Source organism: Tricharina praecox (genome assembly GCF_024521635.1).
Source record: "Tricharina praecox strain CBS 144465 chromosome Unknown BZA05scaffold_12, whole genome shotgun sequence".
Lineage (NCBI taxonomy): Eukaryota > Fungi > Ascomycota > Pezizomycetes > Pezizales > Pyronemataceae > Tricharina > Tricharina praecox.
In genome coordinates, this window is record NW_026250414.1 from 220,610 (window position 1) to 245,123 (window position 24,514).

Below are 24,514 nucleotides of genomic sequence, written 5' to 3' on the forward strand. Positions count from 1 at the left end.
ACCTCGAGTATTACTTTTTATGCTCTTGCAATTTCCATTCTCGGCCTGGAGCTCGGAGCTCAAAGAGCGGCTTTGCTCCGAGCTTTCGACTGTCTCTTTCCCTTTCCCTTCCTTCCTTCCTTGGATAGGTAACTGTTGTTCTCGGATCCGTCCGCACCAAGTTCGACGACATTGAGTTTTGAATTCCCGCATCCCACTTCGATCTCTCTCGATAACCACCCTCCGCCCCGTGGAGAGAGCGTGCACATGCAGGTACTCTACACACTCTACACACTCTACACACTCTACACACTCTACACACTCTACACACTGTATGCTACACAACATGAGAAAGAAAGAAACAAAGAAAGCACGGAAAACGCACGGGAAAAAGCACGGGAACGCAATCTATGCCAAACGCAAAAGAAGAAAACCCCCATGCAGGATCGATGCGGGATTGATGTGGGGCCGGGTACTCGCCCTTCAGTGAACACGGCGTGCGACGTGTAGTAAAGTACGGTATCTACTGTGGTTGGCCGGTAACTATCCAAGATAGTGCCCGTGCAGAAATACTGCATCCGTCAGGACTCAGGAAGGGCTCAGGGAGTGACCGGCCGTGGGACAGCCCCGTGGGCCGTAGGGGAAGCAGAATCTAGATAGACATGAGTACTCTACACGAGCACTCTGGTCAGTGGTAGGTAGGTGAAGGTGTCACACGACGAATGGCAGCAAATCTACGCACGCACTCACTCTACCGGTACCTCGCAGGACCTCAGCGAGATCTCGGCTCAAGCCCGTGAGCGTGCTGCGTGCGTGCTTCCTCCACCCGTCGTCGGCGATGCTGATATCCGGTGAAGCCAACCACTGTGCAGTGTGTAGCCATGGTTCGGCTCGTATGTAGAGCGAGAGTACAATACATGATGCAGTATGCAGTATGGAGAGGGGCGGTGAGAGGGGCGGTGAGAGGGGCGGTGAGAGGGGCGGTGATGTGTCCGCGCTCCAGACCTCCAGACCTCCAGACCTCCGGTACGTGCAGGGCGGTGCGGTGAGGGCGGTGCAGAGCGGTGCGGTGCGGCGCGGTACCTAAGGCGTGGCTATTTCTGTGGAGCGTCGGTGCTGACATACGGTACGGTATGATTATGAGTGCAGAGCGGTGCAGAGAGAGTGCAGAGGTGGAAGTTCGAGGAGGAAGTTCGAGGAGGAAGAGGGAAGGCGAGAGATGGAAAGCTGTGGATCGTTTGCAGGCTGTAGCCGGCAAGGCGAATACTAGTAGATGTCTATCGATCGATCGTAATCCGAGCCCGAGCCCGAGCCCGAGCTGTTACACATCGGCCAGCCGCTGTCGTCGAATCCAAAGATTCCAACCACGTTTCGAGCGGACCTCGGTATTTGGGGAAAGACGTCTGGCGAACAGGTACTTGAGTACATCCATGATCATATAGAGCGTCTGGCCGGAGGGGAACGGTAGGTACTCTACAATCTTCTGATAGGCCAGCAAGCCACGCCCCGCATCCGCATCCGCATCACTCGTGAGTCTTATATATTCCAGCTATTTCCATCCATTTCCATCTACCGGTACTCTACATCTACCTAGATTCTAGATGTCGGAATACAGGGCTGCAATCAATCATTAAACGAATCGAAAAGACGAATCCCAGCGTCGATGATGATCGTCCGCACAGGACACCGACCTCCAGGCTCCAGTTTCCGCCATGAACACCACCACAACAGCAACAAACTGCACAAACAGTAGTACAAACAGCCGCCCTGTCCGGTGGCCAGCCAGCCACTTTCCAGGAAGTTCCCTGACTACTAATAGGTAGTAGGTACCTCCTATGTACTCAGCCATCACCGCCACCACGATCATCCCAGGGGAACGCGAGGCTCCAGCTCAGTGCGTACATATTGATAGTATTGTATAGTACAGTACATACGGCACGGTACCGACGGAAGTGCCTATGTAGTGCAGTGTAGATATATCCAAGCAAGTAGATTGTTACGGCGGGTAGTCCACCACCATATATACCACCATGTTAGTACCGCCGCGGCATCCCCAGCTGCATGATTTATCATCTCATACCCATACCCACATGCCTACCCCCATAAGTACATACATCCTTCTCTCCCAAATTCCCACGCCCATTCCCCACATCTGCAACTCCGTCAGATCCGCCCGAAGATCCACAAGATCCACAAGATCCACAAGATCCACAAGATCCACAAGATTCATAAGATCCATAAGATCCAGCAAATCTACTCTAGAGTACGTAGGCGGGGCAGGTAGGCAGGCGGGGCAGCGCAAGCAGGCAGGCAGGCAGGCAGGTGAGTGGGTAAGTAAGCGACATATGCGCCCCGTAATCGTGCAGTGGGGTCCACCGGTACCGTGCAGATCTGCGCGGGTTGCATACACACTGCACTTATGTTTGGATTTTGGATTTTGGATTCCGGATTCCGGATTCGTCCGGTACGGATGCGGATGTAGTATCTTCCACGGGGCTGCTTTACATGCCTATCGGTGGAGAGCCGACAGCTACATACACCCCCCCCCCCCCCCCCCCCCCGCACGAAAGATCGATCATCGAATTCACCCCCAACTTTCAAGTAGCCGCTCGACGAGATCCTCCGCGCCAAAGAGGCAGAACCGAGAACACCCAATACTCTATGTAGAGTACCGGCCACGGAATACACACAGCACCTGCGACGAGTCTCGATGTTCGTAACTCGTGGCCCGTGACTCGTGGCTCTTACCAACACCCCTGCGCGGATCTCCCGGATCTCCCGTATTTACAAATTGCAAGTTGGGCAATGGGCATCCCAAATTCCCAATGCTGTACCAAAGTAAATGAGTACTCTACATATACTCTGTGTGTTTACGCAGCATCGCCCCAACGATCAACACGGTGATCAACACGGTGATCAATACGGTGATCAATACGGTGATCAACGCGGTGATCAATACGGGATCAATACGGTGATCAATACGAGCTTCGGGGACATCAGTACTCTCGCTATTGATCTACAGCCCGAGAACACGGACTGCGGACCGCGGTTGGTTGGCGTTCGGGATACACCGTCTTCGCGGTAACTAGGAGAGAGCAGTGAGAGAGTAGAGAACTGCTGACTCGGACGCAGCCAGTAGGTTTCGGTATCCCCTCCGCCTGTTCACCGGGTCCGGCACAGACCTTTCCTCGCCTGGGCCCTATTGCTTCGGCACTCACGACCGCGTGGATTAATTGGTGCCGAACAGTGAACTCATTGCCAGGAGGTCGGAGCGGTGGAAGAAGGTCTAGTATGTACTGTGCGGTGCGACTGCTAGCGATGCCCGAAATCCAGCACGAGTAGCCTATAGATACTGCTACCGTAGTAGGGACTTCCCAGCGGCCCCACGGGCAAGAGCGGCCGATACACGATTTCCGGAATCCGAACTACAGACTCTACTATCGAGCAACTACCTACCTCCTCAATGTATCTCCTCAACAGGCTCACCGCCCTCCGCCCGGCGAGCGCTCCACAATCCGCAATCCACAGAGGAATCCACAGAGGCGGGGACATCCTGTATGAGTACATAAGCGCGAGTGAGCACCCATGGGCCATGAGCGGGCACCCTCGCCCACCCTCCCCCACTCTGCCGCGCGCGCGTCCTACCCGCCCCCCTCTCCCGCCCCCCCTCTCCCGCCCACTTCCCCCACCCCTCTCCCGTATCCTTCTGATCCCCGTGTCCACCCAGTCGCCCAGAAGCCCAGAAGCCCAGGTCGAGAAGCCCAAGTCGAGAAAGGCAAGTCAACATCCCCCCAAGTTCCAACTAGCGAGCCCGCATCTCGCATCTCGCATCTCGGCACACGGCAGTGGGCACCTCCCATGATCCATCCCCATCATCCCCATCTGGTTCACTTCACTAAAATCTCACCTGCTTATGTAGAGCATATGTAGAGTAGAGTATATTTTGCGCACGATCCGTAGAGTACTCTACATCGGTGTCTACTCCACATAACTACGGTACGTTCCTGAGATGCGGGACCCGGGTTCATCATAGAGTAGAGTACAATACACGTTCTATTCCCTGGGCCTGGTCAGTGGTCGGGGGTTGACTGTTGACTGTTGACATGGTGTAGAGTCCAGACTCCAGACTCCAAGGAAAGGGGATCCCATCCCATCATCCCAGCCTCTAGGTTGTGCTGTGCAGTTACAGCAAAGAAAATTCGGTATGAAGTATGTAGCAAAATTTTAAAAAAGATACGGAAACGCACATACATGGTATGCCATGATTGCCATCAAGAAAAAATGTAAATACAAGTAGATAGTAGCAGAAGTAGTAGTAGATAGTAGATAGTAGATAGTAGATAGCAGTAGAAGTAGAAGCATGAACCCGCATTTATTCACTCTTTCCCGCCACCAAAGAAACCTTCTCCAAGCGCGCCTGCATCTGCAGTAGTTCCACTTCCGCGTCCTTTGGCGGCGGCGGCGGCGGCGGCAACATGTATGCCCTTGCGACCTCGATGGGTCCCTCGAGCTCGGCGTACTGGCCGGCGCGATATGCACGTTTTATACTCGGCCTCTCCGCCAGCGCGTTGACATACTTCTCCAAAGTCTCGCCCAGGGGCAGCTGGAGCTGCTGATCCCTCCGGATCTTCTCGAGAACAGGGTACACGGCGACATCGACAAGCGAGAACTCATTGCCGGCTGCGAACCGGGATGTGACGAGGTACGAATTCCAGACGGCCAGTTGCGCTGCAACCTCCTTCGTCGCGCCGCGCCGAAAGGAGTTGAGCAGGCGCTCCGATTCTTGCAGACGGTTGAGCGCGAGCGCGTATTTCGAACGCTCCTCGGTTGGCATAGGGAGGAGCCACGGTCCATCGCTGCTGGGCGGGGTGTGGTACATTTCCAGGTATTGTATGATCGCTAGGGAGTCGTGCATCGCGGTGCGTTCGCGGTCGGTATCGAGGAATACCGGGGTTTCGCCGTGAAGGGTGTATGTGGAGAGCGAGGGTAATTGTTCGGGCGTGAGGATCTGCTCGGTGAAGTCTACCTCTTTCTCGTAGAGGCATATCTTGATGCGCGCTGTGGCTTCATCCAGAATACCGGAGGTGAGAATTCGTGGTTTGGGCACTTGCATGTGGAGGACATCGAAGCCGGAACCGTAGCAGGTCTCCCAATCCACATCGTTCCGCTGATTCTCGGTTCCAAACGCTTGAATGAGGTTTTCGGTGGCCTCGCTGGCTCCGTTGATGATGGGGTGCGCATCATCGCTAGACTTCGCCCTTGCGCCTTGTCCCCAGATCTTTTGCTCGTCTTTAGATAGAAACGTGGCGATGTGGCGGAATGTCAGAGATATACGCTCGCCGTTGTAAGCTAGCTCCTGCTCGGACTTGAGGTTTTGTGCGCGTCTGTCTTGTTTGATGCCGTGAAGCCATGCCTTGTTGGTATCGGGACCCAGGACGAACATTGAATTGTGTGGCATGGGGATGCGTTGCATATCACGTTTGGTACCAGTTTTCGTGTCTTTACCTTGTTCCTTCTTCTCATCTTCCACCTCTGGTTTCTTTGGCGTGAAATCCCTTTTCATTTTAAGGATCATCGTTCGCTGGGCTCCAAGACTGACATTGACGATCTTCGATCTCCGTGCAATATCCAGTGTTTTATCGGAATGTTCAGAGATATAATCCCCACCGTGACGATAATGCTGGATCAAGACGTGGTTGATTGGATGTTTCAAGAAATTTTGGACTTCCTGTCGGATCAGCTCGACGGTTGGGGAGAAAGGCAGCAGCGGCGGCGATTCATCGGACGGGTGTCTATATATCGGAAAACTGCGCCCGCTTTCTTAGCCTTGTAATTGGCCGCAACAGCAGCGAACGGGATATACGAACCTTCCATCTTCCGCAATTTCACCCTCTACAGCAACTAATCTGGGGACTTCTCCGCCTCGGTGGAACATGCTCCTCCACGCCACCTCTTTCTTGAGTCTCTCAAAGACGGTTCCGGCGAGATCATCTGGTAAGATGTTGTAGAGAATGAACGAATCTCCGTCGCCGAGTTTGTCCCCCACTCCAAGAACTGGTGCGTCACTTTCGAACTTTCTTAGTTTATAGGTTGGTTTATCGACGGGTGGGGCTGTAGTAGCTTTCTCATTCGCAGGCTTTTCGGCCTCCTTTACTGCCGCGGGCTTCTCCCCTTCTGCCGTTGGCTTCTCTTCTGCCGTTACCGCCGTCGACTTCTCCTCCACCTTCATTGCCGCCAATTTCTCCGTCATAATCATGGCCTCCGCTTCCGCCCTCGCATCCGCCGCCTCCGCATCCGCAAGAATCTTCGCCACCTTGGCGGCCCCAGGTACACCCCCAGGCCTGCGTTGTGAGGGCTTTCTTTCCACTCGGTCACCCTTAGCTGCACTCCTTCGTAGCGACGGCCCCCTCTGCACCCGCCCCTTCTCCCCGGGCTCCGCATCCTCTGCAGATACCTGTGCAACCAGTGACCTCCGGGCATCCTTTCCCCTATCGCCGTTCTCGCCGCTGGAAGACCCTAGTATGGTCGACCGCAGTCCCTCGACCACCTTCGACAGCTCCTCCTTGGACATTCCCGTAGCGCCCAGCCCCATACACGGCACACTCCCCTTGCTACTCTTATCATTCTCCCACGTCTTCATCAAGTTAAAGCTATCCATCTTCTCGACCGCAAAGTCGTTCACCAAAACCTCGAGCGCCGAGTCATGCGCGGACTGACTCCGATACCCGAGACAATCCTCGAGCACCCAGACCTCAAACCCATGCCTGGCCGCATCCGCCGCTGTAGCAAGCACATCGACATTCGTCATCAATCCCACGATCACTAGCTGCGTAACCAGCCTCCCGCGCAGCGTCTTCAACAACTCCGTATCCTTAAACGCCGAGTACCAGCTCTTCGTCACCTCCCTATCCGGCGGCAGCACCATCATCCCACGCACGGGCTCATGCCACTCACTCGCGGGGGTCCCCTTCGAGACGGGGGGATGCTGGGACTCAATGGACAGGTAAGCATCAGTGAGCAGCGGCGGCCTCGTAGGCCCATTCCCATCCTTGACTGCGACCCTCCCGCCCTTCTGTCTCGGCACATGTCTCACGCCCTTCCCAAAGTCCGAGTCGCCCTCCTCAGGCTCCTCTTCCGTCAGCTCCTCCTCGCTGTCGGAGTCGTTCACGACCAGGATCGTCTCTTCGACGCGCGGATCGGTGAAGTCGCGTCGCGCGCGCGACTCGCTGCGGATCCAGATGACGTCGCCGCCGAGCGCGCGGAAGCGCGGCAGGAGCTGGCCGATCGAGCGTAGGAACTGCGGTTGCTGCAAGGCGTCGGCTGAGGCGAGTGGGAGCAGACATCGCCCCGTCGGCGGATTCAGGAACTCTTTCTATGGACGGAATGTAAGCACTTGTACAGACCGGCTGTTAGGCGGTGCTGACAGGGAACGGAGGGCGTAGGTAGAGTAGAGTACCTGGAGATCAAGCACGAGAAGTGCTCGCTGCGATGGTGCTTGCATTGACTCCGACTCCTCCTCGCTGGGCTGTTTGTGGTAGGTATTGGATTGGATGGTGGATCTGTTCTGCTGCTCGCTCCGTCTCGCGCGTGGTGATCTGAGCAGAGGTATTGTAGCTTAGCAGGCCGCGCAACCTAGGTAGTGGACGGTGATGGTGGGGTTGTGTTAGTCTATTTGTAGAGCAGCTAACTACCGTCTAGGACTCAAGGTACTTGGGGCCTCGGGCACTGGGCAGTTGAGTCATTCACTTTGTCACACCAGGGACTCCAGTAGTCACCAGTGGGCTACATAAAGGCAATGTGAAGTCACGGAAAGTTTTCTTTCTCGGTGTGACACGAACTCTATGTAGAGAGGGGAATACAGGTGATTTTTTTTCCCCCTTCGTGCAACGGTTGTGAGAATGTGGAGAAATGTGGACCCCTGCGAGATCGGACCGGGAAGGTGTGTACGAGTCGTCATGAGATATCACTCATGCATAGCATGAAAAAGGTACTTTGCAGATCTTCAACATGTGGTGACAAGAGGCGAGGAAGACTTCGAAATATGGCTCCGCCTTCACTGAATTGTATGGGGTAATTGTCTATTTGGTGCGTTTCCGGTATGTAGGTACGTACCTCGGCCTGTCCGGTAAGACGTGTTGATAAGTAGCATTGACGTCTCGGGGATGCCGATGCTTGCATACAGTGTGCAGTGCCCGCCTCTCCTGCTACTTACATAGCCAGATGAATACGAACGAGTGGCCTCAGGGTGTTGATCTGTGCTGTGGTTAACTCATACTCCGTTCAGGTCACCGGTACAATTCGGACCCACTCTATCACCTAGCGATACCGGTGGACGGAGTGGCCGATTGGTAGAGGGATTGCCGAACTGTTTCTGTTTGTATGTAGCCGTCGTTGGGCTGAAAAGGTACATACGCAGAACTGCGGGGCTAGTTAGGAGAGGTATGTACTTAAAAATGTATGCATATGTGGAGTACATATGAGGAAATTCACGGCGGGATGATACGGGAATATGGTACGATCTTTTAAGTTTTGATAATCGAATGCTACATACAATGTAAAGTACCATCTTATGACAATGTCAAGTTTTAACTTTCACTATGGGAATTATTGCGCTAGGTACTGTCGCTTGGATGTTGGTCGTCTGATGTCGAGGGCCCATTCACGTTGAGAGCTTATTCGCCTGCGAACCTTCAACCAAGAAGGTTGAAGCCGAATTAGGATTGCCGGTTTCCTATCAATATCAGGATTATGTCGTACAGCTCTAGCGGATACCTAGGCAGTTCTTGGAAAGGGAAGGTTCCGCATCTCTCTGACTCCACTACACAACATAATCACAATTCAACACTCGAGCCCTCGGTAGTATTATGTACTCGCTCCAACAATGAGCACAGCTTATGGAATATGTGTAAGTCAGATCGATGCATGTCGATCGAGCTCGGGCTAATTGCATGGATATCTCAAGCCAGTCAAAATCGGATTGTATAGGTAAAGTACTAGGTCAAAAGTTTTTGTACAAGGGCCGTTTTACACCAAAAATGCCCATTTTCAAGCAACCAAAACCCACCCTTTACGTGGCGGAAAAAAATCGAGTCTTTCATAGAAGCTTTAGAATCGCAAGATGCATCATATATAAGAATTCTGACGGCTTTTACTTCGGATTGGTGGCGCATGGGTTGGTGTTGTGCATGGGTTGGAGAGTGAGTTCAGATTTTGTATGGGGCCCCCATACAAAATTATTGCGTGAAAACCAGTTTCACCACCAACTTTTCTCCCATACGGCATTACTCAACCACCACCAATTAGAATTATATGCCAATTTCAATCGAGGTTCTCTACCTGATTTAGAAGACCTTCTAGTGGTCCACATATTTTTATACTACCTTATGGTTGCTGTATATCTGGCGGAGAATGACCTGCCTCCGTGAAAGGGAAATCCGCCAAGCCACCCTACTTCGCATAAAATAATCAGCCTAGCGGGCTGGAAGTCTCATTGAAGCTTTATTAGTATGTATTCATGATATATGCCAATTATTACTACTTTATAATTTGTAGTTGTTGTGTTAGAGAGACATATGTCTGTGGTGTGGTGGCGCTGTTGAGGTGTACAAAAACTTTTGACCTGGTACTTTAATTCGGATACGAGTCACCAGCCTTGACTCGTTGACCTTGAATCACCGTCTATTTCGTTGCCCGCACGATTCCGCGATAGACAGTCATCTAGGTATATTCGAAGTACCCAGACAAAACTTGCTGCAAACAAGAGAATATCGCTTTCATCTCAGTTAGAACAGCTCGTATAATATGTACGAGCAGTCCTCCACATAGGGAGGGGGTGAAGAAGTAAAGGATGGAAGGAGGAGAAGCACCGAATGTGGCCATGCGGAGATCAGATAGAGAGTGATTTTACTTGACAGCAGTTGCGAGAGATCTGAGCTACCGTATGAGCGTATGGTGCTGGTGATTACTCTAGGTATTTTACATAACCGCCATCCTCATATGTCTATATTCCGACATATTGCAGAGGGCCACGTACTAATGAAATAGTTAATTCCCGATCAATAGTGGTCTTGGTCACTACTTACCTACGTTGCAAGCCTGGCTTGACATGTATGATCCTCCTACTCACGTATACCCTCTCTGTCGTTAATGGCTAGGTATATCAATCATAGTGTTTACATACACAAAGGGGACTTCAAGCTTCCTCCCGGGTTTATTTCTCCTCCATCACCAGCCCATCCCTCTACACGATCACAGCCTTCTCTTCAAGAAGCTTATTGGACATCCATAGCCGTGGTAGATCTCCGCAAGATTCCGTGTAGCCACGTACGTACCTATCCCGTGCTGTGCCTTCCCGTCCGTCGCTCCCACTCGCCCGTCTCTCCCTCCCAAGGCTTACGGACCGCCGGAGATCTACTTACCTACCTGTTCCCATGGCCACGAAACAAAACCAAAAATCTGTTTGTTTGCACAGCTCTGTATAAAATCCCCACCACCGTGGCATGTATGCATGTACCTATGTAAATGGCCCCTCGCCGCGCCCATACCTACATATATCCACCCTCGACACCTTAATAAACCCACCAAATATGCCGAACTCTCCTCTCCGCTACCACCACGTCCTGTTCTCAACCGACGGGAGCATAACTCCGCTGATCGCCACCTCACTTCTGCCCAACAGCCTGACTATCCTCCCGCCTGCCGACCCGGGCAGCATCGTGGCGCTGCAGGAGTACGCCGTCCTGCCGTGTCCGCCGCCGCCGCCGCCCCCGCCGTCTCCGAGCTCGCTGTGTACTGCCGCCTCCCGGGAAGCGGTAAGGGAGGATGAAGATGATCTGGAGCTGAATCCGCCGTGGTTGGAGAAGGAGGAGAAGAGGGACGAGGAAAAGGAAGAGGAGGAGGAGAGGGAGAAGGGGGTGAAGGGGGAGTGCGTATATTTCCAGCGAAGGGAGGGGTGTAAACGCGGTGATGCATGCAGATTTGGTCACCGGGCTGACAGCGGCGAGGAAAGGGAACAAAGGCTGGAGGTGTGGAGGGGGAGGGCACAGGGGAGTAATATTGTGAGTTCTTGGTCCCACAAAAGAGTGGATATGAGGACGCTGATACGCTCACAGCAAACTTATGGCTCCTTCTCCACCACGGAGAGGAAAGTACTAGTGGCGTGCCCTACCCCCGGAAGGATCGTGGATCCTACAGACCCAAGGAAGTTGCTAAAGACGCATTGTACCTTCTTCCTGCGGTTTGGCGAATGCGACTACTGGCCAAAGTGTAAGTTTTCACATGATCAGCCCGAGAGTGATGGGCCGGTGCATAGGGTTCGCCGGGGTGGCAGTTACAGCAGCTGGGGAAAGCTCGGTGAGAGGATGGTGGATAGGCTTGGTGTGGCTGAACTCAGGGGGAAGGAGATCGAGAAGGAGGAGGTCGGGAGAAAGGACGAGAAGGAGAAGCAGGCTATGGGACTTCAAAGGTCGAGCAGAGAACCCGCGGAAACGCGGAAGAACGAACAGCTGATTACGTTGCTGGACTAAAGGACGGATGCGCTGGTGGTGGTAGCCGCGGTGAGGATTATATCATACATTAGATAGATAGAAGTTGCCAATCTTAACTTTCGAATTGAATCCCGTCGTGCCCAATGGTGTAATGGAATCTTGTCGTCTCTCGACCGTGATAATTGGCCTGGATACCCACGCTCAAGGCGCGCACATCCACCCATCCAGAGAAGCAATCTCTATCCTTCTTTCCGGCGTTCTTCTCCCTCTGCTGTAGTGCCCCAACGATCGAAATACCCCTTCTGAACGTAACCGGATCATCCCTCTGGACCACCAACTTGACATCTACCAACTTCGCCCAAGCCAATGGTAGGTGCGATCGAAACGACATCCCCATACCCGCATCCTCAGTACTGTCAGCCAGCATCTGCAGTCCCCAATTCGTGACCACAACGAATGCACCGAACTGCGCCGACACCTCGCGGATGCGCTGGGCGAGAGTGTTGTAGATATCCTGATACTCTGTCGATCCATTTTCCTTCTCGATAGATCCGGCGTGCCGGTCCTGCCAGTAGAAGGATGATAGTCCATCGATGAGAATTGCGTTCAAACGGCGGCTGGAGGAGAAATGGTTCTCGGGCTCGAACAGGTATCCACGGATGCCAGACAACATCTCGATCATTGACCGTGAGGACTGTGGGCGGTAGACATGAATATGGTTTAGTGCCTCTCTGGCCACAGTATCCAACTCGGTATCCGAGATTTCTGTTGCTCCGTAGCAGCGGAGGATATGCGATTTCATAATGGTGTGCAGCCGCTGGACATCGAAACGACCATCGGTGTCAAAAACGATCACGGCTGCCGGTTTACCGTGCAATGGTACGTCGTTATGCTCCTCGGGCAGCGTGGATAATGCCGCGATGTGGTAGAGAATATGTGTCTTTCCGCAGGCGGTGCTCATGCTCGTTATTTCGACGACGGGGCCGTAACGGTTCCTTGCTGGTCGAGCCTGTTGAAAGCCTTCTGGCGGTGGTGATGGTTCAGCATCCAAGGCGATGGACAATATCCTATCAAGCACGGGAATATTCGTCAGGTGTGTTGGCGGTACCAATTCCCTCCGGAGTGCGACACAGAGCTGTACATTGAGGATCATAAGCCGTCATTCGAGCAAGATTCAAGAAGCCGCGATTATCCGTGCAACAAACGCCGACGGAAACACTAAGACCCACCTCGCCACCGCCCATCCCCCGCACCTCGCCCAACAACCGCGCACCCAACGCACCCGGTGCCTCGGTCATTTCCCTCCGCACTCGGTTTCGCTCGTAATGATTCCCGTCGAGGTTTTCCACGCGTCCCGGTTGCCGCGGATGCTCCAAACCGATGTCCAAACCGGTCGGCGACGGAAGGTGTTGGTCGAAGCGCTCGAGCAGTGTCCGCTGAGGAAGATGGTGCAGTGGAAGTGTGAGCTGGAAGGAGAGCAGATCCGATGCTGGCCGACAGAGCGCTTTTTCAGGATGTAAGGACTTTTCCGGAGAACGACGGGCACGGAAGGGTGGGTATTGACGTACGGTGGATAGGTGCAAGGAGCTATCGGTGGAGGTGACGGAGTTTGAAAAGACAGTTGCGGCAACACACGGTGTCACGTCCCCACGATGAATCGAGAACACTCTGATCTGCACAATTGCCCTTCACTTTGCGTGTCTGCCCAATTAAGTACTGTATTTGTCAGGGCAATGCACTGCAGTGCTCGCCGCAGACTATAAGATAACAAAGAAAAGAAGAAGGAATCCCAACAGAAACGAAACACCCATCCGATATAGCACAGGAAAGCCCAAAAACCCAAACACGCCATGCAAGCAAAACACAAAGCAAAAAGAACAGACAAGAGGGACAAGCGCCTGCCAGAATCGACAAAGAAAACGCTTTACTGATACAATGTACAAACCCTTTAAACAAGAACATCCGCCCTGTTCACCTCATCTCCTAGCCCCGCAATAGGATTGCCTGCCTGTCAATCTCTTGTTTTCCTGTCTCTAACTTTCTGCTGCTGCTGTCGAAAATCGGGTCTCCTTCGACCCTCGACGCGTCTCTATGATGCCCGTGGGCGTTTTTTGCTTCTTGTGTCCTTCCTCCAGAACTGGCTGTCCGAATTGACTACCACCTCCAGATAGCCATCGTCACTCTTGCTCTTGCTAGATGTGGTGGGGACCGGTTCGTTCATGATGCTACTCATGCTCTCTACTTCTTGGTGCCCATTCTGTTTCTTCACTCCGAAACTGTCTTTATCTGCGCTCAATCCCGCAAACGCTTTCTTCCATTCCTCATGCCTCTCCTTCCTCTTCTTGCTCACTTCCCCTTCACTCTCAAGTGCAGCCTCCTTGCGTGTAGCAGAAACAGCCAGCAACTTTCTCAGCGCCGTCTCCGCGAGCCTGGCCTCCGCTGTCGCTTTCTCACGAATCATCTTGGGATCGGTGGGTCGTTCAGCGAACACAGGTGTAGCTTGATATGTATGCAGACTCGGAAACGCGGGTAAATGATCGTAGATGCGGCATCGTTGATCCGTCGAGCCGTCGAGTTCGGGTCCGAGGAGTTCGGTAAGCTCTGGGTCTGGTGGAGGCGGAGGAGCCGGTGGTGGTAGCGAGATCGCGGGCGTCTTCGAGGGGACTCGGTGTATCTCGTCTTCGAGGCCAGCTAGGCCAATATTCCTCTCGAGGAGCATTGCTTCGAAATCGAGTACTGTCGGCTTTGTGCGCCTCTGCGCGCGGGTAAACTCTCCAATCGTATGTAGCATTTGCAAGTAATCTACAGAAAATCCCCATTATCAGCAACCGAGTTCGCAAATAGGTTTCTGGCTGGCTGGTGAGCGCCGTACAGTCTTCCGCAAGCTCGCGCAACCTCTCCTGCGCACTTGCTGTGAATCCCGTGAACCCGACACTCTGCAGTATCAACGCCGAACTGCGATCTAGCAACGGCGTCACAATCTCCTCCGGCAACACCTGGGGGGCGTCGAGATTTCTTGGCTCTTCAGGCACCAACTCCCGGCGCCGTCGTTTTCTAGGGTGATGATGATTCGCGTCGAAGCATTCGTTGGGAGCAGCAAAAGATGGCTGCGACGTGCCGGTCGCCATGATGCGCGCGAGATCGGAACGTGAATTATACAAAGCTAGATGTTGTCGATATCGGTCGCGCGCGGTTGGTGGGTTTGTTGGATGTAGGAAAGCGTGCAGTTTGAAATGACCCCAAAAGCACAGAGGAGCCTCCCGCTGCCACGTGACACGATGAGCAGAGCCGCTTGCCTCAAAAGTGCCAAGCACCTCGTTTACCACGACCCACCACTTCCGGGTTCACCCCTCAGACCATTTCCCTCCGTCCTTATTCACAGCCCAATTCACACCCACCACCATCAACCTCGAACCTCCCACGGTAGGGCTACCTGCACTCGCTCGCTCGTGTTCCAGTCGCTCACAACAACTTTCTCGCGACAGTTCAGATCTCCACTCTCACAATGTCCAACATCGCTCCCATCGTCGGCAGACTCCGGAAGGGTCTCGTCATGGACCTCTCAGTCGCCACCGGTCTCGGAATGGGTTCGCTCACCACCACTATCCTCTCTCGAGAGCGCCGTACTAATAGTGGCATATAGGCATGGGCTACTACTTCTGGTACGGTGAGTAACATAGACAAAAACCAACAGCACAACGAATCACCCGGACCGCACATCCACCCGACTCCAAAATGGCGCCACATTCTGATATTCTACAAACAGGCTACCATGTTCCGGCTGTCCGCCGCCGTGACGCGTAAGTTTCCACAAATCCATCTATCTTATGATGTCGCACGCTGACTGAGCTGTAATAGCTACTACGCCAAGCTCGAGCAGCAGCGCGCAGCCAACGCCCATGCTTAAATGCTACGACAAGACGGGTTGAGGGTTCAGAGGGAGAGGCATTGTGTACATTCAGTATGGTTAGAAGTGTAAACTTTTGTGCGGGGTCGGTCGCACGTTCTCATACCCTGTGCTGTGGTGGTAGACAAACGCCGGCTGATTCGCACAATCTACCGGTTATGACTTTATGCCGATATGAAATGGTTCCGGTCTTCCAATGTCTACTAATGACCGCAATTGAGATTCCGTGCCGCGAGTTGCGCTGTTAGGGTCCTGGAAATCTCCTGGCGAAGCGGCGCCGTATGTACGTTCCCTTTACTACGCACAAGGCACGCGTAGGGTCGATGGATACCCCATAGGCTTTCAAAGATCTGTTCCATGTTCGTTTTTGGTTCCTCGTTTACCGCACGCCACCTATGTCTAAACCATGGCAATCTGTGCTCCCTTCTGTCCGTCTGCAGTGCCGGGCAATGGAATCAGTGCAGCACTCCCGTCTCCCCAATCCCGACTTAATCAATTCACTACTCTCGAGCCTGCTTGGTGTTGATGCGCTGTAGAGGGATCTATTACATACCACATGTTACTTGGCCGCCATCATCATGTTTTTGGGTGAGAATACGTGCCCGCGCGAGCGGACAGTGGACGACTTCACGTAGCCGATTTCATACCGTACCACGCCTCAGAATACTGTGCCTGAGATAGGGATCATAGACAAACACATGGACCTCAGTATAATACGACGGTAAGCCGAACCTTGTGAGTGAGTAGCGAGCTCGCTGCTCGAGTATTTGGCGGTGATGCTTGCAGTTCTATATATAGGCAGGATTCCGAAAGGCCAATTCGATTCACCATACTCAACACAATGGCGATTTAACTCCGGCCCCTCGAAGCCAATAATAACCACAAGTCAACATGACCCCGCTACATGCTGAATGGCCAGAGACTACCGTAGGTGCCCAAATCCTACTGGAGTTGTCCCTAACGCACCGCATCCGCTTCGTATGACTCGTTCCAAGACGATGACCGACGGGCCAGTATAATTGATATCATTGATACCCTCTAGCATGTCGCAGAATGTTTAGAATGCTGATAGCCCAAATCAATTGTCTCACCAACCTCACGCTTCTTCGGCTTGTTGGACTGGCTTGTGGAATAATATTATCGCACAGTGCTCTATTCGCCTCCGAGGTGCATCGGATACATGGCCTCCGGCCCAGACAAGCCGCACGCGGACACAGTCAACCGACAACCGTGGAAAGTCGTTGCATGCGATCATGAGCAAATCTGCTTACAAGTATCATTGCAGTCCAGTCCAGAGTAGCTACCACGGTTCCGCTTTGTCTTACAATCTTCAGTGCTCACACGTAGGACTTTTCCCGCCCCAGCGGCATGCCGAGTCCAATCGGGCTGTCGAGTGAAGTTGAGTTGATATGATTCGTGCCCATAGCGGTGGGGCGGCGGGTGATCCTTGAACGTCTGTGCTGCCTGCGGCGCCGGCTAGTGTGAGATTGCCGAGTGTCTTATCCAGGCGATCGATACTGCCTTGGCTGACTGGCTGATACGAGCCTATTCCGCTTCAACCTCACACGACACGAGAGCGACAACCCAGCGGCTCACCCGGATGCGTGCGAACCACCAGCGAAGCGAAAGGCGAGGTGGAACTCAATGGCCTTCGTCAACCGAATATCCGTGAATCCTATACGAGTAGATCTGGGACACGCAGTTGTGTGAAGGATCGTGTGCTCCGGAGGTCCGCAGCTGTATGATAGGTACTTCAATAATTTCCCCCTCCATCCAGTATCTATCCTAACCGACAGATCGCATGTCTTCGCTTCGTCACTTAGATACTCCTTGCACAACGTCCAGCATCCGCATAGCTGAGGTCAAGCGAAGTGGGGCCAAGTAGAATTCCACACTGTAATTTTTCCGTCCGTATGCCCTCCAACCTCGGCCAAGCGGGCTCGGTTCGTCGCTGCTTCCTGCGCTTAAACTGTGCCCATCCGTTGAACAGTACCTCCTCTTTGAGATCTGAGAGCGAGTGATTTCCAATGAGCGCCAGTCATCAGTTAATATGAACCGACGTCCTCTGAAGAAATGGGGTGATTTACAACGCTATGAACGCGCCACAAAAATGTTGTGCGGCAACGCTCAGGCAGCATGAGATCATCGATCTGCCGAGTTTTGGTTGAGCGACGGGCGGGTAACGTTTCGGAACAAACACCTGCTCCCCCGCTGAGTTTCGTGGTGGGTTGTCTCCCGCTAGTAACCTGTGGGTTGGGTGGTTCCATTCCTGAGCTGCACCTCCCTAGAGACCAGAAAGTCCCCGAGCGAAGTCCGTTTCCATCCACCCAAGAAACTCGAATCCGTTTCATCTCACACTCACCCCTCCTTCAGCACACCTAGCTCCGTCGAGCGGAAATATTTGTTTCGCACCATCACCCTCTGTTCTTCAACGCTTGGGAAGTGCAATGAGCTCGACGACTGTTCACACGGTTCACCCGATCACCGCCGGTTCTTCCACGTCGGGCCCGGCATCGACATCATTATGGACCAAACTCTCCGGCTACATCTCTGAGCACAAGGCTGTTGTCTACACGGTCGGTGCGGTGGTGATCGTCGCCACAGCCGGTGGCATCTACTACATCACGCAGTCGGGGAACGACGGTGAAGCAAAGGAAAAGAAAAGCAAGAAAGACCGACGGAAAAAGGACGTCAAAGACAGCGCACCAGAGAAGGCGGACGTTCCAAGTGGTGAGATACAAACATCCCCGCATCCCCGCCCAATGTCTGGGCCGCTTATATCGGAGGGACTGTAGATTCTAGGAAGCCGGCCGTCGCCAGCGTCGATAACATCCCGGAAGTGGACGAGAACACCGTTGCATCGCTGACTGACGAGGTACGACATGCCGACTTTGCGTTCCATAGCTCGGGTCAGACTCGCTAACGTTGGGGCACAGCAACGCACTGCATATGCGGCAAAATTGAAGGCGGCCGGCAATAAGGCCTACAGCGCCCAGGATTACCCACGCGCCATCGAGCTCTACTCCAAAGCCATCCTATGCAAGCGGGATCCCATCTTCTACTCGAACCGCTCGGCCTGTTACAATGCGCAGGGAGACTGGAGAAAGGTTGTGGACGACACCACCATAGCCATCTCAATGGATCCGGAGTATGTCAAGGCGCTTAACCGCCGCGCCAACGCTTTCGAGCAGCTCGAGAAGTACAGCGAGGCTCTCTTGGATTTCACCGCCAGCTGCATTATCGATGGATTCCGGAACGAGACCTCGGCGCAGAGCGTGGAGAGGCTGCTCAAGATGGTTGCTGAAACCAAGGGCAAAGCAATGCTTGAGGCGAAGCCCAAGAAGTTGCCATCCCCGACTTTTGTGTCCAACTACCTTCAAAGCTTCAGGCCACAGCCTTTCCCGAAAGGACTCGAGGAGGGCGCTGTACTCGATGACACCTCGGGTGACTACCACCTTCAGGCTGGATTAGATGCTATAAGGCGAAAGACGGCAGATGCCTACAATCTTGCGGCGGAGTCATTCGAGAAGGCCATGGAGGCGGGAACAAGCCATGAGGCCGTTGCCCTCAACTACAGGGGAACTTTCAAGTACCTCCGAGGCGATTCCGAGGGTGCACTTGAGGATCTCTCCCGGAGCATTGAGCTGGATCCCACAATGTCACAGAGCTATATCAAGCGCGCCAGCATGAGGCTGGAACTCGGTTTGTGAAAAATTCACGCTCTCAGGGGGCCGATATGGTCTAACTTTCGCAGGGGATAGAGACGCCGCGGCCGTGGACTTCCAGGCCGCAATTGAACACAATCCTGACGATCCTGACATCTACTACCACCGTGCTCAGCTGCATTTCATCTGCGGCGAATTTGGCGGGGCCGCTAAGGATTACCAGAAGTCAATTGAGCTCGACGGTGACTTCATCTTCTCTCACATCCAGCTTGGTGTGACCCAGTACAAGATGGGATCGATCGCCTCGTCGATGGCCACCTTCAGGCGGTGCATCAAAAACTTCGACAAGGTCCCTGATGTGTACAACTACTACGGGGAGCTCTTGCTGGACCAGCAAAAGTATCAGGAGGCCATCCAGAACTTTGACATGGCCATCGAAATGGAGAAGCAGACCAAGCCCATGGGTATGAACGTACTGCCGTTGATTAACAAGGCATTGGCTCTCTTCCAGTGGAAGCAGGACTACAGTGAGGCGGAGAAGCTTTGCGAGCGCGCATTGCTACGTGAGCACCCCAGCCAACACGTTCATCTATTGGTTGCTAATCCGATTTTAGTTGACCCCGACTGCGATATCGCTGTTGCCACCATGGCACAGCTACTTTTGCAGCAAGGAAAGGTTAATAGTGCGTTGGAGTACTTCGAGCGTGCGGCATCACTCTCCCGAACGGAGGCCGAAATTGTGAACGCTCTCTCGTATGCCGAGGCAACACGCACGCAACTTCAAGTGAGTGATCCAAAACTCCTTCCTATCCATACGCTAACAACCGAAAAAGGTCCAGGAGAAGTACCCTCAACTCGCTTCGAAATTGCAGGGAATGGCGGGAGGAATGGGCCCCAGGTAGGCAAAAACATCTATATGTACAGTAGTTCCTTCGGCAAACTCATTGATGGTGTCTTTAGTTTTAGTGGATAGGTGAAATTGTATTGGTCTCTGATTTGAGTACAAAAAGGATTGTGCGAATGCTGCTTTCCACACACGTGTAGTTAAAGAATGCCCTGTTGTTCCCTCTCTCTTCTATCTCTATCCGCCTGCTCTATTTTTCCGGTCTAGTTTGTTGGGATCTTTTGGCCACTGAAACGAATATGTACATAGGATTTCAGTTGTGAAGGCATTTAAATCGGTAGATAGGTGACTTATGACCCGTACATGCTCTCGGGGTTTAGGTACCTAGATTGGCAGTGATGAAACGGGGTACAATCCACGAAATATCACTCGATACCTAGGCTGTTTGTGAGCTAAATTGTCTTGGCATAAGTCGCGCCTGCATACTTCATAGCAGCTTCGCGCCTGTCCGACTTCTCGACACGTTCCCCTGTGCTGTGTGTTCCTCAACGTCGCCCCAAAATGCCAAAATGTGAGTCTCTTCCTACACCCGACGCTTTAACTCTGATTTGTTTACTGACTGTCTACTTTAGTCTTCTGTACCTACCGGAATTCTCCAGCTGTGGCGATTGCGAATGCTAATCGTTAAACTCAGGCGACTACTGCGATGTCTACCTCACTCACGACTCCATAAGCGTCCGCAAAGCGCACAATAGCGGTCGTAATCACCTGCGGAATGTCGTCGAGTACTATCAACGTACGTTACTACTCTCTATCGCGCGCGCGTGGGAACGAAGGGTGGGCTGACAAATGTCTGGGGAGGTAGAAATCGGACATGAGAAGGCGCAGTCGGTCATAGACTCCATCACGAGTTCGTATGCCGCCGAGGGACAGACTATGCCGATGCCCGGCATGCTCCCAGGGATGATGCCGGGTCAGTCGAGTTTCCCGCCGCCGGTGGGAATGGGATTTCCTCGTATGTTGTCGCTTGTTCCGCAGGTGCTGGAGTACTCGCTGATGTCTGTGGTGCACCGCAGCTCGTCCAGGCCAGCCGCTTCCTCCGCCACCGTTCGGGTTCCCGCCGCAAGCCGGACTTCCCGGCGGATTCCCCCCACCAGGTAGACCCGGAATGCCGCCGTTTCCTCCGCCTCCGATCATGCCCGGCGCCGTGGGATTCCCGCCGCAGTTCCCGGGTGGGCTGCCGCCGCCGCCGTTGGGGATGCCTCTGCCGATGGGAGATGGGATGTCGGGACAGCCACCGATGATGCCCGGACAGCCACCGTTCCAGATGCCGCCAGGTGGATTCCCGCCGCCGTTTCCAGGCCAGGGAATGAGTCCGCCTCCCGGTGCTATGATGGGTGCACCCCCGGGTGGTCCTGGAGGTCCACCATCGTTAGGCAATTATCAACCGCCTCCGAAGTAGCGTTAGGTCGGCGATTGTATAATAGTCAGGTTTCGTTCGGAAGGATGAGTGGGAAGGCGTGACAGGTTTCTTCATGCGAAATGTCGGGGTGTTGGTGTCTTCAAGTTACAAGTTTGGCAAGCGAATTGTGTACTGCTATGTCCCATAAAATTGATTTTGGTTTTGTTTTCCCGCATGTCTATCCAACAGCTCTCATCACGAGCTTCCCCAGTATCTGCAACTCCATGTCTTCCGTCACCCCCTTTATCCCCGCCGTAGGAATCTTGTAGCACTTTCCCACGCGTGCCCAATCCGTACCCTGTGCAATCACCGCATCCGTAAACTCCGCCGGTGTCCCCTCCACCACCTTGTTCAGGTGCCGCTCAACCTCCTCCGCGGATATGGGCTTCTCCTCGCTCGAGATCTTGACGCAGACTAGCGACGTGGTCGTTGGGGATATTCCAAAGCGGCGGAAGGACTCCGTGATCTTTCCAGCCATCAGCCATACACTCCAGCGAGACGACGATAGAGAGAAGCAGTAAGTACGTTATTATTTGGACTCAGACAAAACACGATCTCGGAGTGAACGTTCTTCGTCCTTAGCTTTCCCGTGACGAGGAGCTTATGGACTGCCTGGTGCGCAGCAGCTAACACGTGCGTCGTCGACACCATCTACACCCACTTTCCATGTCACTCAGAGTTTCGTAGCTGTGGGGCGCACCCACGCGTGGGAACCTACGGCACCCGCATCGATAAATGCGTACTCGAAGCCGGTGTTGCCGGCGAGCAGCTGGTCGCGAAGGAACGCGGCGTTGCCGACGTTGTGGTACATCGCGATGTGCACCGCATGCGCGGCGGGAATGTGTTCGAGCGTCAGGGTGGTGAGCGACATTGTTGTTTGCGGGCTGCGGTGGGCGAGCGTGAATGGTGGGTGAATTGTTTGGACTCTAGGTCAGTTACTGGAGCACATACGCAAGTGAGGATTCATGTGGTTTGGTGGGGTTGTTGGCTTGGCACGTGCGTGGGTTGGAGCTATAGTATCACTTCGCGTCTCCACCATCACACGACACGGCACCTCCGACAACTCACAACACGACGACAGCAGCAACATGACGACGCCAAAAATGCTAGCCGGCATGACGCCCAACTCCCACGCGGTGGCTACATTCGCGTTTTCGCCAGCACTACTGGGACAATCTCCCGCGGCTTTCCTCAAGAACCACAGATCACCGATGCCGTCGGGGAACTTTAACTCGCCTGGGATGTTTGCGGCGCTGGGAGTCACGGGAACTCCGAGCATGCAGCAGTTACCCCCAGATGAGAACAAGAAAAGAGAGTTGGCGGAGATTCTGCGGGTCTTGGGGACGAGGCCGGGGAGGATCAGTGTTGCGGCTGTGGAGAGGTTGGCGAAAGGGATGGGGTGAGAATGCCCACGCATTGATAGGAATGTTTTTGCTAAGTTGCTGTGGAGATTGGAGTGCTATAAGGATACAGACCCCGCCACCGGCGGAACGACACTATCACTCGCAGCGAAGATCTTCTTGCTAGATGTACGTAGCCATCTCGGGAGCTCCGATCCCCGGGTGCTGACCTCATTAGATCGAGTTCACGGGCGACAAAGTCGAGCGAGTACAAATCTCATTCGAGAACACCCCCGGCCCGTCCAGCGACCTTGCAGCCCAAGCTGCCGCGATATTCCAGAAGAACCTGACGCCCTCATCACTCTCTCCCGGTCGGCCGCCGCTACTGGTCCCGTCGCTCTCGGACTTCGCGGAGAACCTGACCAGATTCTACCGTACCGACAAGCTCAGTGGGAGCATCAATTGCTTCGCAGCGATCACTGGGATATATCAGAGTCTGCGCAAGATCTATGAGTACGAGAGGGATAGTATGGACAGTGAAATGGCGGTGATGTGTGTGGGCAATGGAAGGCCGGCGATGCATGTCCGAGGGAAGGTGGGGTTGAGTATTGACTATTGGAAGGAACGGCGGACAAGTGCGGAACAGGAGGAGGGTGAGGATGGTGAAGAGAAGTTATGGAGAATAATGATCGAAGTTGAAGAAACGCCGCCGGATTTCGAGAACAACCTGAACATGGGGAATATGACAATAACGCCAGTGCGTGCGTCGGATCAGTGGGTGTCGGATGAAGTGAAGAAGTCAAACAAGTATGAGACCAAATCACTATATCAAGTCCTCGGCTGACATCTAGCAGTCTGTTCGACGAAGAGCTCACAACCGACTGGCTCGAGCCCCCACTAGAAGAACTGCTTGACGTGACCGGCGACTCCTCGGCGTCACGTCCCTCATCCGCCCGCTTCCTCGCGCGTCTCGACCCACCCGTCGTCGTCCCCCTCCAAGACCAAATGGAACTCTACACCGGCATGCAAATGACCGGCCTCGGCACACTCGAAACCCTCCTCTTCCCCGGCCTCCCCCCAAGCAACGATACGTACCGCCACATCCACGTCCCCGATTCCACCGCCCCACTGCACCACTACCACCTCCACCCCTACCTTAAACCTGTCTACGTCCGTTACGTCAGCGAAATCCCATTCTCGCATCCTCGGGACATCCTGCCTATACTCCGCACCCTCCGCCAATATGTCCTCGTCAAAACCCTTCTCGAAAGCTGTTTCTCGCCGCTACACCCCTCCCCACCCCCTCCATCACCACCTCACTCGTCCATAGACGATTTAAACTTCTTCCTCGATTCCACCAGTCCCAGTACGGGAGAGGTGCCAGTCGATATTACCCTCGAGCCAGGTCAGCAGTTCGGGATCCGTGTCGTCTTTCCGGAGCGTGCCAACACTGGCGTGGTGAATATGCAGGTGCAGGTGGGACGGAATGCGGAGGTGAGCGTGAAGCAAAATGAACGCGCGGAGAAGGCCATCAAGGCTTGTGAGGACTTGGGACTGGTGGTTGAGTGGATTAGGAGGCAGTCATAACGATATTGATGGAAGCCATGGTTTACTGTAACAGGAAAGGATATACCCTGGGTGGTTTTTAATGCATGTTTTGTATTGCTTTGCTTTTGGAGTTTTTCAGCGGTAATTAGAGGGATTTTCATGGCCTATCACCTCATTCGAGGCTTTCCAGTGACTCCATTCCCAACGTAGTAGCTTGTTTTTTTACCAGGAGGTCACGTCGTCTCTGTGCAGAACTTCATGTTTGAGAAGCAAGTGAAACAAA

General features: G+C 53.6%; 9 protein-coding genes across 9 annotated transcripts; 5 read left to right on the forward strand and 4 right to left on the reverse strand.

The window, feature by feature from the left end:
• Positions 1-4,130: 4,130 nt before the first annotated feature.
• On the reverse strand, positions 4,131-7,718 carry BZA05DRAFT_44693 (uncharacterized protein). Its single transcript, XM_051487116.1, has 3 exons — positions 7,436-7,718; positions 5,847-7,351; positions 4,131-5,786 (listed from the first exon to the last, which is right to left on the reverse strand). The coding sequence occupies exons 1-3, from the start codon at positions 7,478-7,480 to the stop codon at positions 4,352-4,354; spliced, it is 2,985 nt and encodes a 994-aa protein (XP_051339336.1). The 5' UTR covers positions 7,481-7,718; the 3' UTR covers positions 4,131-4,351.
• A 2,349-nt stretch (positions 7,719-10,067) lies between these two features.
• BZA05DRAFT_44744 (uncharacterized protein) lies at positions 10,068-11,541 on the forward strand. Its single transcript, XM_051487157.1, has one exon. It carries the CDS (start codon positions 10,479-10,481, stop codon positions 11,502-11,504), a length of 1,026 nt encoding a protein of 341 aa, XP_051339337.1. The 5' UTR covers positions 10,068-10,478; the 3' UTR covers positions 11,505-11,541.
• BZA05DRAFT_44735 (uncharacterized protein) lies at positions 11,541-12,894 on the reverse strand. The gene is made up of 2 exons (XM_051487153.1): positions 12,695-12,894; positions 11,541-12,600 (listed from the first exon to the last, which is right to left on the reverse strand). The coding sequence occupies exons 1-2, from the start codon at positions 12,761-12,763 to the stop codon at positions 11,578-11,580; spliced, it is 1,092 nt and encodes a 363-aa protein (XP_051339338.1). The 5' UTR covers positions 12,764-12,894; the 3' UTR covers positions 11,541-11,577.
• A 541-nt stretch (positions 12,895-13,435) lies between these two features.
• On the reverse strand, positions 13,436-14,681 carry BZA05DRAFT_44733 (transcription factor TFIID complex subunit 8 C-term-domain-containing protein). Its single transcript, XM_051487150.1, has 2 exons — positions 14,338-14,681; positions 13,436-14,267 (listed from the first exon to the last, which is right to left on the reverse strand). The coding sequence occupies exons 1-2, from the start codon at positions 14,591-14,593 to the stop codon at positions 13,555-13,557; spliced, it is 969 nt and encodes a 322-aa protein (XP_051339339.1). The 5' UTR covers positions 14,594-14,681; the 3' UTR covers positions 13,436-13,554.
• Positions 14,682-14,970: 289 nt separating this feature from the next.
• On the forward strand, positions 14,971-15,372 carry BZA05DRAFT_444999 (uncharacterized protein; the record flags this gene model as incomplete). The annotated part of the gene is made up of 4 exons (XM_051486964.1): positions 14,971-15,052; positions 15,109-15,132; positions 15,232-15,265; positions 15,324-15,372. 4 exons carry the CDS (start codon positions 14,971-14,973, stop codon positions 15,370-15,372), a joined length of 189 nt encoding a protein of 62 aa, XP_051339340.1.
• Positions 15,373-17,612: 2,240 nt separating this feature from the next.
• BZA05DRAFT_397965 (mitochondrial outer membrane 72K protein) lies at positions 17,613-20,310 on the forward strand. The gene is made up of 6 exons (XM_051483666.1): positions 17,613-18,102; positions 18,168-18,247; positions 18,309-19,074; positions 19,127-19,600; positions 19,652-19,821; positions 19,871-20,310. Exons 1-6 carry the CDS (start codon positions 17,820-17,822, stop codon positions 19,937-19,939), a joined length of 1,842 nt encoding a protein of 613 aa, XP_051339341.1. The 5' UTR covers positions 17,613-17,819; the 3' UTR covers positions 19,940-20,310.
• On the forward strand, positions 20,291-21,469 carry BZA05DRAFT_397968 (U1 zinc finger-domain-containing protein). The gene is made up of 5 exons (XM_051483667.1): positions 20,291-20,452; positions 20,514-20,519; positions 20,576-20,677; positions 20,747-20,896; positions 20,958-21,469. The coding sequence occupies exons 1-5, from the start codon at positions 20,443-20,445 to the stop codon at positions 21,341-21,343; spliced, it is 654 nt and encodes a 217-aa protein (XP_051339342.1). The 5' UTR covers positions 20,291-20,442; the 3' UTR covers positions 21,344-21,469.
• BZA05DRAFT_397969 (kinase binding protein CGI-121-domain-containing protein) lies at positions 21,470-22,277 on the reverse strand. Its single transcript, XM_051483668.1, has 3 exons — positions 22,062-22,277; positions 21,869-21,994; positions 21,470-21,809 (listed from the first exon to the last, which is right to left on the reverse strand). Exons 1-3 carry the CDS (start codon positions 22,212-22,214, stop codon positions 21,522-21,524), a joined length of 567 nt encoding a protein of 188 aa, XP_051339343.1. The 5' UTR covers positions 22,215-22,277; the 3' UTR covers positions 21,470-21,521.
• A 114-nt stretch (positions 22,278-22,391) lies between these two features.
• On the forward strand, positions 22,392-24,464 carry BZA05DRAFT_373524 (mediator of RNA polymerase II transcription subunit 1-domain-containing protein). The gene is made up of 4 exons (XM_051481729.1): positions 22,392-22,742; positions 22,794-22,872; positions 22,922-23,490; positions 23,538-24,464. The coding sequence occupies exons 1-4, from the start codon at positions 22,432-22,434 to the stop codon at positions 24,268-24,270; spliced, it is 1,692 nt and encodes a 563-aa protein (XP_051339344.1). The 5' UTR covers positions 22,392-22,431; the 3' UTR covers positions 24,271-24,464.
• The last annotated feature ends 50 nt before the right edge of the window (positions 24,465-24,514 follow it).